Source organism: Saccharomyces eubayanus, chromosome VIII (genome assembly GCF_001298625.1).
Source record: "Saccharomyces eubayanus strain FM1318 chromosome VIII, whole genome shotgun sequence".
NCBI lineage: Eukaryota > Fungi > Ascomycota > Saccharomycetes > Saccharomycetales > Saccharomycetaceae > Saccharomyces > Saccharomyces eubayanus.
In genome coordinates, this window is record NC_030983.1 from 69,945 (window position 1) to 84,287 (window position 14,343).

Consider the following 14,343-nt stretch of genomic DNA (forward strand, 5'->3'; position numbering starts at 1 on the left):
TGTGGTTTCCAGAACGAACGGGTGCGTCCGAAAAGGGAAACAGGGAGGCACGGTACCTGCATATTGAGCTGTTTTTGACTTCCCTTTTGGGCAACCCATGTTTACTGCAGGACAATAGTCCGCTGCGGTGTTTCCGCATTGAGCGACATTGGGACATTTAGCTTGGATTGAGGTGAGCAAATCCCTTTGTTGCAAAGCTTGGAAGGTGGTTATATATATATGTTCTATGCTAGTGTGATTGGCTTTGCTTCAGGGGCCGAGTGCAGCAGGGTGCTAACAGCTGCAAGCTTATTTATATACTGCTGGGAAAATAGAATGATCAGATACCTAGGCTCACAAGGACAAATGCGCATGCGGACGTCGAAGATGGGTACACAGCTAAAGATGTGGTTGATGTGTTGTGTGATGTGCGTCAGCTGGGTACGGGCCACACAGTCTATATGTTCTTCGCAGAATACAGCGACGACGGACGGGGTACGAGAGCAGTTCCAAAGCAACGGATGGTGTTCGAACAAGTGTTCAGGCCATCAATTTGCCATAGTGCAGGGATATATGTGCTGGTGCAGTGACACTGAGCCCAGCACGCAGACTTCGGTTAGCGACTGTAGTGGGACTTGTCCCGGGTACGGCTACGAAGATTGTGGTAGTGAGGATGATAGCCTTTTCGGTTACATATACCTGGGACAGACGCCGTTGAGCTCAGTGCAAAGCGTGGAAACGTCGACGATGGTGAGCTCATCTAGCCTTGCAAGCTCGGATGATAGCACTACGATTAGTAGTAGCACGAGCACTTCATCGAGCACAACAACCTCCAGCACAAGCACGAGCATTATCTCTACGCCATCCAGCACATTTACAACAAGCACAACTTCATCAAGCACAACGCCAACAAGCGCGACCTCGTCAAGTACATCCACATCGAGCACTACATCATCGAGCACTACCTCCTCGAGCACTACATCGTCGAGCACTACCTCCTCGAGTACGACATCATCAAGCACTACCTCCTCTAGTACGACATCATCAAGCACTACCTCCTCGAGTACTACCTCATCAAGCACTACCTCGACAACTCCTACTTCGACAACCACATTATTATCCAGTATAACTCAAGCCAGCACGACAGAGAGCTCTGTGAGTACAACGGCATCCCCCACATTATCCACGATAACGTCAGTGAACCTGCAGACATCACTGATGTATTCTGTTATAACGGTGACTTCCGTGCAAACCAAGGACTCAAACGTCTCGGAATTCACTTCAAGGTATTTCACCACAACAAGGATAGTAACACAGATTTATCCCTCCGCCCCCACTGAAACAGCCACCTCGGTAACAACCACTACATCTGCGGGTGGAAGGGTCACGAACAGTAACAACAACATATCAACAAACAAGTCTACAGAGAAGAAGGGGTACTGGCACTCCCCCGGGAAGATAGCAGGCACATTTGCCGTGGTTGGGGTAGTATGTCTGGTGATAATATGCGCACTGGTATATCTAATACACCACTACAGAACAAAACCGGCAAGGAAGGCACAAGATTTCGAGAATGAATACCAACGGAAGTTCTCGCTATCCAAGAACGCGAACGGGGTCACCACCACCACACTACACACGCCTTCGCCTTCGTCGGACTCTACTTTCTCCACTCCAAGACTAATATACACCGACGAAAAGGGACAAGTAACGTCCGAATCGCCCTCCTTACGCCAATCTACGTACTCCATGACTGCAGGCAGTCTGCAGCACGACCCAAGCGTACTGGCAAGCCCATTCGGCGACCCAACTCCCTCCAGAAGAGCCTCTACATTCGTCCATTCGCCCACTCCGAGGCACCATGATAAGGTAGCATCTACTATTACCCTCGGTGAAGACACCGTACTGGTGGACCAGAGACTGGACCCCAGCAAGATGTTAAACACCATGGCCAATGACGACGCCACAACCCACTCTGCGGTCTCGTTATCAGATAACGTGGACTACTCTAGAAGAGTGCTGCGTGTCATGAACGAGTGACACTGAATGTCCCCCCCTATATGTAATAAATAATCTCTACCATATTCAATGAACGATAAGACATACATAATTTATTCCTTCTAAAAATTCTAAAAACAGCGTCTCGTAATCGTTAGCCTTCTATGTTGTGCAGGTTCTTCTGTGTTCTGTAGCAAGCACGCACAGCATGCAATTAACCGTGTTTGTGCGGATCATATTGTGGATCATTCAGAACACCCCGCAGAGCAATAACAATGGGCACCGTTCGGAGTCCGAGATTACGTCCGAGATGATGTAGGCGTTTCTCGGAGTCACTTGTGACGGGAGAGGGATGCCAATCTGCGGCTTGAAAAAAAAAAAAAAGTAGCCTAGAAGAGAACTAGATGTGCTCATAAGAGTCACTCAGTGTATCCATTTCATAATTGTTCTTGATTTCCTTCCAAACAACTGTATTGTGATTGCACCACAATTTGGACAAGTGCAAAAAAAAAATTTCGAAGAGAAAACTATAAACCGAGTCTGCTTAAAGTACTATAGAATGGTGCCACTGGAAGATTTGCTCAATAAGGAAAGCGTCGCTATCACGCCTCAGACAGACCACGATCCTGTGGTAAATGGCAAGACCGGCATTTCCAGTGTGATGAAGAAGGATGGGCTGCCTAGTCCCAACTTATCGAAAAGGGCCTCCGACTGCTCGAAGAAGCCCATCATCACGTGCACAACGGACGCTATTGGTTTGAAACGACAAGAAGATGAACGTATGTCATCTGGCAGCGCTTCTTCAACGTCCCCGGCATTTCATGGCTCTTCGCATTTGAATACTCCCCCATATGAACCCTTGGGCCCATCAGTTGTGTCTCCTTCGTCTCCTTCGTCAGGCTCTTCCTCCTCTCCCTCACCATTTGCGCGGGGCCACAACCCGGTGGACGATGACGAAGATGATTTGGACGGCGATGATGAATCTGAAGACGTAATACTCTTCTGTAAGTGGGAGCACTGTAATGTGACGTTCAACCAGCCGGAGTTGTTGTACAATCATCTGTGCCATGACCATGTCGGCAGGAAGTCGCATAAGAACTTACAGTTGGACTGCCATTGGGGAGACTGTACGACCAAGACGGAGAAAAGAGATCATATTACCTCTCATTTGAGAGTTCATGTACCATTGAAGCCGTTCGGCTGCTCCACTTGCTCCAAAAAGTTCAAGCGTCCACAGGACTTGAAAAAGCACTTGAAGATTCACTTGGAGTCCGGAGGAATTTTGAAGCGGAAAAGAGGCCCTAAAGTGGGTTCAAAGAGAACCAGCAAGAGAAACAAGAGTGGCTCGAAGGATGCATTGTCGTCCCGTACCACATCTCTTCCTCCTGCCGCTGCCGCCGGTTACAAGTCTCACTCCACTTCTCCACAAATACTACCACCCCCATTACCTCTAGAAATGGCGCACCATTTACCTTCGCAACAGCAGCAGCCAATTTCTTTAAACCAATTGTGTACGGACGAACTGTCTCAGTATAAGCCTGTTTACTCTCCACAATTGAGTTCCAGACTACAGACAATCTTGCCACCACTGTACTACAATAACGGCAAAACGGCAGTTCAGAACGCCAACAGCCAAGGATTGCACGTTTACGAAGACGGCTGCTCCAATAATGCGGTAGCCAGCGCTACCCAGTTCTTCACTAAACTATCAAGAAACATGACTAACAACTATATATTGCAGCAAAGCGGCGGCAGTTCTGCCTCCACGTCATCCTCTGGACACATCCCAATGGCACAAACGAGTTATGTCCAGCCACCCAACGCTATGCCTTACCAGCCTATGCAAGTCACTACAACGAACACAACAACTTATGTGCCAATTCAGTTGACCAAATACCCGGCAGGTAACTCAGTTACCGAACATTTGCCACCTTTGCACTCGAATACTACAGGTAGTATTATGAATCACCATCACCAGCCCCATCACGCTATGGCTACGACGCCACACTATCAACCTGCCCGTGCTATGCCCAATTACTCTGCTACAAGCTGTTCCATCTTACCGCCACTACAATCAAAGATACCAATGTTGCCATCTCGTCCTACGATGGTGAGCGGAAACCCATTGAAACCAAACTGGGAATTCAGCCTGAATCAAAAGAGCTGTACGAACGATATCATCATGAGTAAACTGGCCAACGAAGAGCAGGAAGACGAAAGCAATGTGGAGGACGATTTCATGGAGACGTTGGGTATAGTAAATATCATTAAGGACTACTTGCTGTGCTGTGTCATGGACGATTACGAAAGCGAAGAAGGCGACTACGAAGATGAAGACGATGGTTTATTGCAAGCTTCGCTAGAAAAACTGAGTTTGCAGAACCCAATGGGAACAGACTCAACTCGCATTTTGGCCAAGTATCCAACAATTCTGGTATGATATATGAGAAGTTAAGATTTGTTTTTATTTGGGCGGTTTTTTTTTTATGGGTGATTTTTTCTCACCTGGATTTATATACTATAGTAACTGAATAAATTGCGCGTCCTAGTATAGTGTCGCGGGATAAACGAAAAATGGGAACGATACAAAAAAAAAAGGAATTATACATTGTAACAAGGCGCTATTATGTATTGCTAATTTGCAACCTATATCAAAAGATTAAATATTAAATTAGAATTCTACGACTATGCAAGTCCACGTTTTCCGTGTTTTCATACCATTGCTTCCATAGATTGTTGCTTGGTGCTGCTGACATCTTGATCTGTGGACCCCGAACTGACATTACCCGCGGAACTGCTTTCTTGGTCCTGTAGTAGCGTGCCATTGGCTAAACCTTCATAGTAAAGCTCTTCATGGAATTGGTTTCGCAACGCAATGACGACGATGGTCGCTGGGGTGCATACCAACGCAATGACAACACCGGAAATCAACTTCATAACTTGCGGTAGCGGGTAATCGTTGAAGTAGTATTCGTAGGACCCCATCTTGTGGCCTATGCCAGCAAGAATCCCCATACTAATGGGCCAAATTACGATGAACATGGGCACGGCTAGAATCATGGATCTGATGAATTTCTGTACCGTCCATTCCAGAAAGTTCACAAACTTAGAGCGGGAGCTGTCATGAATGAATTGAGATGCAAGAAAGCCTTTCAGCGTGGCATCGCTACCCTTGGGTATAATCCCTCGGTTAACCTCTAGAAAGGCGAATAGCCACTTGTGGTTGTTATAGAGAGCGCTTTGATTGGAAATAAGGTTGTTTTCGGACTCGAAGTAGTCTACAATGAAGCGCTTCCTGGGCGCCGGGATCTCTTCGCTGGAGTCGTTCCGCAGAGGCGATGGCTTCACAACCCATTTATTTAGTCTAAACACAGGTTTTTTGTAGTCATCGAACCCGACCAAGAGCTCTTCACTGGCCCATGTGAGGCCGACCTGAATGAGCAGACTCAGCGCACAATCTCCCGAGAGTGTGTGAGGGAACGCCCACAGGGTGATGCGATCTTTGCGGGAATGGTACATAGCGTAGGCAATGGCGAACTCTATGCCGCCTGAAATGATGGCGGACCCTAGACCCTGGACAGCGAAAAGATAGATCAAAATTGACCACAGGGAGTTTCTGGACCCCGCTGGGGTGGCTGGCACTGATGGCTTCATGTGTGTGGAGAGCGTCTATTTTTTTTATTTTTTTTTAGGGTATTGAGGCATATATTGGTATATATCGATGCGGATCACAGGTTTGTTTATAAGTGTAAGAATTTAAAGCCAAAGAGAGAGAAAGAAAAGATCAATTATCAAGAACAATGTGCAGAATGTGAGGCAGAACAATCGGGGAAAGTAATGGCGTTGAGGTTACGATGGCCCTGCTCTTTTTTTTTTTTTTTTTTTTTTTTCCACTTTTGTGTAAGAGAAGAGTATTTAATCAGAGAAGCGGGAAAAACCGCAGAAAAAAAAAATATCCGAGCCGTGAAAATCCATTAAGTTTCCGAAAAGGGCCTGATTCAAACAAAGAATATAAACGAAACCCAGATACAAGAATGGGGTAGAACTCATATAGATCTCGTTTGCGGTCGGGTCGAGCCGTTGCTTGAAAGACCACTTCGTAGCGCCTTGGCTATATACGGCCTGTGATGATGCGCCGGCGCGTGTTCAGTCATGCGCAACGACTATACGCCAAACGATGAGAAACACACGCGGAAAAACGAAMAAAAAAAAAAAATTTGGAAGAGAGAAAAGAAAAACATGAGGTGGAGAGAAACAACGAAACAAGGTTTACCTGGAGAAAGGGGAGGAAAAAGGAGAAAAAGGCGAATTTAGTAGTGTGTCACCAATCCACAAGCATAGCTAACAATGGGCGTTGTCAAGAAGAAAAGGTCACACCATGGGAAGGCGTCGCGCCAACAGTACTACACTGGCGCTCAAGTCGCTGGAGGCGGCAGCATGGGCGCCGTGAACAGCACCATCCCGTCGCTGACGAGCTTTGCGGAGGAAAACARCTATCAGTACGGGTACGCTGGGCCCAGTGCGGGCGGGAACGGCCGGGCACTAACATACGCGCAGCAGCAACTGAACAAGCAAAGACAGGATTTTGAGCGCGTGCGCCTCAGACCGGAGCAGCTTAGCAACATCATACACGACGAGAGTGATACGATATCGTTCCGATCGCACCAGCTGAAGAATTTCATCAGTTCGAACGACGCGTTCAACATGCTGAGTCTGACCACGGTACCGTGCGACAACATCCGGAACTCCCGGGTGTTTAGCGAGCAGATGGCGAAGTACCTCACGCAGAAGCAGCGGGAGCTTCTAGAAGCTCCCGCTGCTTCGTCGTCTGGGGACCCCGAGAACGAGCCGCCGAGGGCCCTAAAGTACTCGGATCTCATACTAGCCGCCGAGAACGGCACCCGCAGCCCCAAGGATCTGGTAGAAGCCGTCTTTGTGCGCGGCGGCCCACTGAGGCACCAGCGTGACGGCGTGGTCGTGCGTCGCGACGACGCCGCGCTGGTGGGCAAGCTGCGCGGAGACCTCCGGGAGGCGCCCGAGGACTATTGGACACATATGTATAGGGAGGTGCTGGCTCAGTACCGCGAGGCCAGGCTACGAATCAGACAGAAGGACTCCACTGCAGAGGAGAGGCAGGAGGACGCACGGTTGGAGCCGCAACAACAGGACTCACAGCAAGATCAGCAGGAACCGCTATCACAGCAGCAGCAGCAGCAGCAGCAGCAACAACAACAACAGGGGGCAGACGCAGCCCCACAGAATCCCAGTGGAGCCTCGACAGAAAAGGAAGCGGTGCCTGCAGTCGACGACCCGCTGGAGAACATGTTCGGAGATTACTCCGCCGAGCCCTTCAATACAAACTTTGACGACGAGTTCGGAGATCTCGACGCTGTGTTTTTCTAATAGTTTCTCTCCTGGGCGGCTACCCCACACCGCCAACCCTTTTTCGGTGGGTGTTTGCTTATGTTTTTTGGGCGTGTAGGTATGGTATGTACGGGTGTAATGTCAGCCTTGATTTTTGTTGGTTCTTAATCTGCCGTGCCTGCGCGCGCGCGTGGGTGCATGTGGCTCGTGCGCGATGTGTAGCGGTATTTGTGACCTCCTTGACCTGGGGGGCCCACCGAACCAGACGCACAGAAACGGCGAGATCCGGCCCTGGTAAACACCGCGATATTCTTGCATTCCTGCCCCTAAATCGCAGCGCAGACAACCTCCGAAAGTCCGCCCCTCGACGTAACTGTGGATCATGCAGTAAAGTAATGGCAGGTTGTGCTTAGGAATAACCTAAACTCCGTTTAAGTTAGCCGCCCAGTGTGGGTGGCGAGAATGAGAATGAGAATGAGAACGAGAGCAGTGGATGTAAAACAGCGTTCCAAAAGTATATCTTCCCCGCTTAGCACATCGGCGGCTGCGGACGGACAAAATAGTATATAAGCTCGTCTGTTTTTCTTATCTATCATTCCCTAAAACTGTTTCTTTCCCTTTCCCCTTCTCATTCCCGATCTCTTATCCTTGTCTCTGGTTCTTTCACATTGGTGGTTTTTGCTTGGCATAATAAACAATAAGAGAGCAAGCGCAGAAAGGAGAAAGCGATATTTCAATTTTTTTTGGCCTAGAAAGAAGACTACGGGGAAGATTCTAATTGCATTCCTATATATTTATACATACTTTTCTATTGTTTGTTTGTTTGCCTATTCAAAAAATCTCTCTATTTTTTTATTAGCTTGAAAAATCATGAGAACAGAAATCACTACTGCGGATTCCCTTCGTGATCCTCACTCCAGCGGTCTAAAGCCCGACTCTGAGCTGGTTATCAGAGAGGACATAGACCAGTTTCTGCCTTCGGAAGTGTCTTCGGTGGAGTCGGACCATCGCCACGATGGCGAGGATTCAGACACTGACAGCGACAACTTCCTGCAAGATCCTGAAGACGACGTGGACGAAGACGCCACCGGCAAGGAGAACGCCGCCGCCTCCGTTGAATCAAGAGGCCGTCCCTCTTCTTGCATTTTCGTGGCAAGTTTGGCAGCGGCTTTATCCGACGACGAACTATGCCTTTCGGTGACGGAAAACTTCAAAAGATATGGTGATTTGGCTAGAGTTAAAGTTTTACGCGATAACGCCAACAGGCCTTATGCCTTTGTCCAATACAACAACGACCATGATGCTAAACACGCTTTGATCCGTGCTCAGGGCACTTTACTGAACGGCAGGCGGTTACGTTGCGAGCCTGCGAAAGTCAACAGGACTCTGTACTTGAAAAACCAGCAGAGTATCGACTTTAACGAAATCACCCAGATCTGTGAAAAATTTGGTAATTTGGAACAGATCGTTCCTGATAGAACTGACAACCAGTACACAAGAAGATACACGTATCCTATATCTTYAGCAAGCTCTTGGTTCGTTCAATTCGTCTATAGAGACGACGCGATTAGAGCTTATGCGAACTTGAGGACCGATCCAAACTGGATAATCGAATGGGCTCAAAATATCAATGTGCCCAAGAATTACAATCTTTTGTACAAGAACAAATTCAAAAATTCCAAGGATCACCAGGCAAACGATATCAAAGTTAACAAAAATGAGGACTCGAGGAGGAGCAGTGCCATTATAGAGGAAGACGAACGCGAGCTCGAACACGAAGAAGGATACGAACATGAAAGTGGGAGTGATTTGGACGAAAAAATAGCATGCGACAGCGTTGATGACGGGGAGGATAAAGATTCTGAGATTACCATCGATAAAAAGTCCATATTCGTAGGTCAGTTAGACAAAGAAACCACCAGAGAGGAATTGGATAGACGATTTTCAACCCACGGTAGAATCCAGGACATCAACCTGATCTTCAAACCAACAAACATATTTGCCTTTATCAAGTACGAAACTGAAGAAGCTGCTGCTGCTGCGTTGGAAAGTGAGAACCATGCGATTTTTTTGAACAAAACGATGCATGTCCAGTACAAGGAAGTTGGTGGTCGTCACAATAGAAAGTTTTTCAACAAAAACGGCAGTGGCAACTTCAACCATCACCAGTTTTTCAGTATGAGATCCGGTAAATCATTCACTGGACCCGAACTGAACCTAGCACCTCCACCAATCAATATGTACAGAAAGATGAGCGGCGGATCTCAACCAGAAAACGAGAACATCATGCCATATATGCCAATGGGCCCGATGCCCATGGGGCCACCTCCACCTAACGCCGCCAATTTGAACGATTTTGAAATGTTCCCACCAAATTACTCCACGTTCATGAAGGGGATGATACCACTAAGACGTAAATCTATGCCCAATGCCTGGTCTTCGCCCTCGTCTAAGAGTTTGAACTCTGAGAACGCAAGTGTTAATGGCGGTGATGAGACTTCTGAACTGCCCTCTGAAATTCCTGAATCATCTGGAAGATACAATGCTGCTAATTCCTTTACTACTTACAATAACTCCTCAGCCGGCAGCTCTAACAACAATAACACCAACAACAAGTTTCAATACAAAAAACGTTATGCAAGGAGATCAAGTTATGGATATAATGAGGTACCACCAAAACCATACTATTTCCAGCCTTATTACTATCACCCAATGCAATACCACATGGGCCCCATGGGTCCAATGCATCCTTCCCAGGGTTCGGCCGGCAACAACCATCCATACATGATGGTTTACCCCATGCCGCCTCCTCCTCCTTCTGGGCTAGATGGAAATATGATGCCTCCCCCATTAAATATGGGTCAACCCCACAGTGCTAACAATAGCAGTACCAATATACAAGCAAATGAATTCGTGCCACATGATACAAACGACATAAACGAAGACGGTAAGGCTACTTACAGCTTAGACTACTAATCTAGAACTAAAAGTTACAAATGTGCGTGATTTCATGGTGATGTTTCGTTTTCTGTTTTCGTATTCTTTTTCTTTTGGGTTTATTTATTTGGTTTCGTCTTTTCTTCTCCTTCCACTTTCCTTTCCCTTCAACTAATCCTACAATACATATAATTATTGGTCTCTTTCAGTTCAAAATTCCAGTATTTCTTTCATCTTTTATACATTCTTTTTTGTGTCTACTCTTTATATGCCTTAATTTGTTAGATTTTCTTTTTTCGACTTGTTCGAACTACTTTTCTTCGAATAATTAACATGGTGTATTCACCAGTGGTGAGTCTCGACTAGATACTTATTTAAAGCATTGAGCAATCTCTTCAAATCATGCCTACTAATTTCCTCTTTTATGATAACCAGCTCCATGGGGACCTTCCCATTGAAATGCTTTAGTAGCCTATTGAACAAAATTTGGATGTCTGAAGGTTGATCATAAATGCATCTGTATAGCCACCTTTTTTCGATTGCCGTGGCTCTCTCGGGCTCCAGAATTATTGTATAGTCGTGCTGCATCTCCGGATCGTCGTATTCGAAATGTAATATTTCCTCTTCATCGACCACAGCCATTTCATTATTATCGAGGTCATCGCCATGACCGTCTTCCGCCTTCTCATTGCCGTTCACATCATTGTTGTCATTGGTTTTGTTGCCATTGGGTTGCTCGCTTTCGGTCTTCCCCACGCATTCTTCGTTGGCATTGGCGTCTCTGTTTTGTCCATCTTCATCGTCTAGTTTTTTATCTGCCCTTTTGTAATCCAAACCAGGTCGTCCTGTGGTATTAGTCTTACGGAATCCCTCTTTCTCCAAGTCCTCATCGACTGCCATCTTTATATGTTTGTCCACGCGGATATTAATAAATGTTAGCAATTGCGTCACGTATCCGTACTGTATCAGCCACCCTAACGCGTTCAAGTAAACTGGCTTGTGGTCTCTTGATGGAATTATGTTATTGTACGCCTGAGGTTTATCCACCGATAACAAATTTAAAAAAATCGGTAAAGTGGGCAATGATGGGAATTTGGATCTAAATAGTATCGAATTTTGATAGATTAAAGGCACACTCTCGCCACGCGCACCATTATTCTTATCATTCTCCACCATGCTCACTTTATCATCATGTTGGGAAGTACTTTTGAAATCATCTATTGTGTAACCTTGTATAGGAGCCAACGGCGAAACGATGTATGTGTATTTGGAGCTCACTGGAATCACTATTCTTGCATGTCTCCAATACATCAAATGCAATGCGCACGAACGCAAGATTCCCGACTCGAATGAACTTGTCTCCGAAGTAAGGTCATTTTGTGATGACGGACTGTCTAGTAGTTCACTTATCAAGTAGTGGTACGACTTTAAGGGGATGTTTGGCTGGGTGTTTCTGACCAAATGCTTCAATATCACACTGCCGATATCGTCCTGGTACGAAAACGTTTCCAAAGAATTGATAATGTTATTTGGCTCATCTAGTAACAACAATGCGTAATTTAGAAGATCATCATTATCGTCACAGTAGTAACTGCTTTCATTATCATCCCCGTCATCGACATTTGGTGCACCACCATGACCGGTATTGTTGATATTGTTGTTGAATCTGTATATGTTGTTATTGGCATCACTTATTTGGGCCTGGTTATTTTGACGATTTTGACCTTCAATTCTCAATGATGATTTTTCTAAAAATTTCATGTTTAAAATAGACGTCAAATATGAGCCTCTCAATACGGGCTGTAATTTAAAGTTCGGCATTTTTTCAAATTCGTTTTGAATTGGGATTTGCAAAGAGATTACTTTATCGTCACTAATCTCGAGACACGCAATTTCGTTTCTTTGGATCTTGTCAACACACTCCGTTAACGCTCTAGCTAACGATGACTTGGCTAGGATTCTTTGGTATAAGTATTTGCCTTTGTTTCCGGCACCGTTGATGGTTTGGTACGTTTTTGAATGTTTCAATACTCTTTCCCTTTCCTTCAAAATAAGATGACATTCACTAGAAACATACGATGTCTTCGATTGCACATATCTTAACAGTAGTGATAACCTTGTCACAACAAACTGATACATATCATCTACTCTCTTGTTGTATTCTATTAAATGGGGATTCATGACGAAGCAGACATGGAACATATTCATATTTTTACCCAAGTCTTCCTTTTCTCTGTCAAACTCGCTCCCATTAAAATCAGTATTTATCTTCAAATTTGGCGCATCAGTATAGTTCTCGTCACCAACATTGTTGTCGTAATCAGTCTCAGCTTCGCCACTGTTTAGTTTCTTTAGAGTGTTTTCACTTACCGATGAGATCTTGGAAGCAACGGATTTCTTTCTACTAATATTTGTCGTAGTACTCGATGATCTTTTAGAACGAGTTTTATTTTTATGTTTGGATTTTCTCCATCTTCCTTGAGAATCCACGTGGATGGGCAGGCCTAAAAAGCAAAAGTTGTCCACTGTCAATTCAAATCTAGTATTGCACATTTCCCTTTCGGGACTACAAAATTCTGCAACGAAATCATGATCAAATTCTAGAATTTTATTTATGTCTTGGAAATTCTCCTCTTTGAAAAATATCTCGTTCATGGATATTTTTCCATCCTGTAACATTGTTGAAACTTCCATATCTTCGTCGACATCGTACTGAGTGGATATATTTCGTTGACTATTCGCAATAGACTTACGGTAGTGGTGATAACGATGATGGTAATGGTGGGGTGACTGGCCAGGAGTGTCATTGAGACTATTATTACGAATATCTTGGTTATAGTCTCCCGTGCTTGAGATCGATTTTTTCGATGAGAGTGAATAGTTCCCCACAAGGGCATTTGCATCGGTCTCGTTGGAAGGGTTTTTTAGCAGCTTATTGCCTTTGGTAGTACTCTTTGAGGGCTTAGATTTGAGTTTCCTTATTGGAGAATGCGGTTTCAGTTCAGCACTTTTTTTGGTACTCAATTTGTGGAAGAAATTCTGAGATCTTTTTGAAGTGGCCCTCGATTTATTGTTTACGGCGGAATCTAAATATGATTCCGAGACTGAAACACCATCATTAGTCATGGTTATCTGTGGAGAAGTGGGGGACATTGAATCGATTGATTGGGAACTTGAAATAGTGGGGGATAAGCCATCTTGCAGAGGGGAGGATGAAGTTGGGCTCGACGAAGTAGAGGATAATGAGGGCGATGATAACGAGGATGATATTGAAAATGAATCGCTTGAAACATCTACGTAATCTGTAGATAGTTCACTATCACTCAAGCCAGATGATGATGATTCGGATTCGGATTCTGAGTACTGAAAAGACCCAGGGTTGTTCCCGGCGTCGGTTTCCCCATAGCCTATACCATTACTTGCAGTGGGAATTGAGCCTTGAGAGCCCACAGTATTAGCATGGGACCTTGTTGTGGGCATTGTCCCACTATTTATATTTGAATTTGTCATAGATGGCGGAACGGTGGCATTGAAATTGTTCATTGAGTCATTTTGGGGGCCTTGGGAAGTTGTTTTGGCAGCCCCGGTATTGAACGATTTGTCTCCCTTATCTGTGTTTTTCCCCAGTACATCATGATTTCCATAAAAATGCTGATGCTTTGCTGGATTATTTGTTAAGAATGCTGTATTGGAAGGTGGATAGTGGTAAACTATTTGTGGTCCCGAATGAGTTGAAATGACGAGGTGAACACCCAGCAGACATGAGTTGGGCAAGCATTCATCCATTAGAACTTAGTTGGCTCTCAAAAAGTGGTTTTAGTCAATCTGTTTTCTAATACTTTGCAAATGTGTATGGCCTATCTAACCTTGATAATATTCCAGCTATCTCACATAAAAAAGTCAAGCAAGAAAAGCTACGGCTATGTTTCTCGCCTGTGTATAATATATTTCAATCAGTTGTATCATCAAATAATATGCCATCTTAGTATAGTGGTTAGTACACAACATTGTGGCTGTTGAAACCCTGGTTCGATTCTAGGAGGTGGCATTTTCTTTTTTACTTTT

The 14,343-nt window shown here is 45.2% G+C and overlaps 6 protein-coding genes and 1 non-coding gene across 7 annotated transcripts; 5 read left to right on the forward strand and 2 right to left on the reverse strand.

Annotated features, from left to right (window-relative positions):
* Positions 1–219: 219 nt before the first annotated feature.
* WSC4 (Wsc4p) lies at positions 220–2,019 on the forward strand (the record flags this gene model as incomplete). Its single annotated transcript, XM_018367828.1, has 1 exon — positions 220–2,019. The coding sequence occupies one exon, from the start codon at positions 220–222 to the stop codon at positions 2,017–2,019; it is 1,800 nt and encodes a 599-aa protein (XP_018219210.1).
* A 517-nt stretch (positions 2,020–2,536) lies between these two features.
* Positions 2,537–4,417, forward strand: RIM101 (alkaline-responsive transcriptional regulator RIM101; the record flags this gene model as incomplete). The annotated part of the gene is made up of 1 exon (XM_018367829.1): positions 2,537–4,417. The coding sequence occupies one exon, from the start codon at positions 2,537–2,539 to the stop codon at positions 4,415–4,417; it is 1,881 nt and encodes a 626-aa protein (XP_018219211.1).
* A 272-nt stretch (positions 4,418–4,689) lies between these two features.
* DI49_4821 (uncharacterized protein) lies at positions 4,690–5,631 on the reverse strand (the record flags this gene model as incomplete). Its single annotated transcript, XM_018367830.1, has 1 exon — positions 4,690–5,631. The coding sequence occupies one exon, from the start codon at positions 5,629–5,631 to the stop codon at positions 4,690–4,692; it is 942 nt and encodes a 313-aa protein (XP_018219212.1).
* Positions 5,632–6,324: 693 nt separating this feature from the next.
* On the forward strand, positions 6,325–7,380 carry SNF6 (Snf6p; the record flags this gene model as incomplete). Its single annotated transcript, XM_018367831.1, has 1 exon — positions 6,325–7,380. The coding sequence occupies one exon, from the start codon at positions 6,325–6,327 to the stop codon at positions 7,378–7,380; it is 1,056 nt and encodes a 351-aa protein (XP_018219213.1).
* Positions 7,381–8,211: 831 nt separating this feature from the next.
* RIM4 (Rim4p) lies at positions 8,212–10,317 on the forward strand (the record flags this gene model as incomplete). Its single annotated transcript, XM_018367832.1, has 1 exon — positions 8,212–10,317. One exon carries the CDS (start codon positions 8,212–8,214, stop codon positions 10,315–10,317), a length of 2,106 nt encoding a protein of 701 aa, XP_018219214.1.
* Positions 10,318–10,620: 303 nt separating this feature from the next.
* NPR3 (Npr3p) lies at positions 10,621–14,064 on the reverse strand (the record flags this gene model as incomplete). Its single annotated transcript, XM_018367833.1, has 1 exon — positions 10,621–14,064. The coding sequence occupies one exon, from the start codon at positions 14,062–14,064 to the stop codon at positions 10,621–10,623; it is 3,444 nt and encodes a 1,147-aa protein (XP_018219215.1).
* A 190-nt stretch (positions 14,065–14,254) lies between these two features.
* Positions 14,255–14,326, forward strand: DI49_4825. The gene has a single exon. It is a non-coding gene; the product is annotated as a tRNA-His (tRNA).
* Positions 14,327–14,343: the final 17 nt, after the last annotated feature.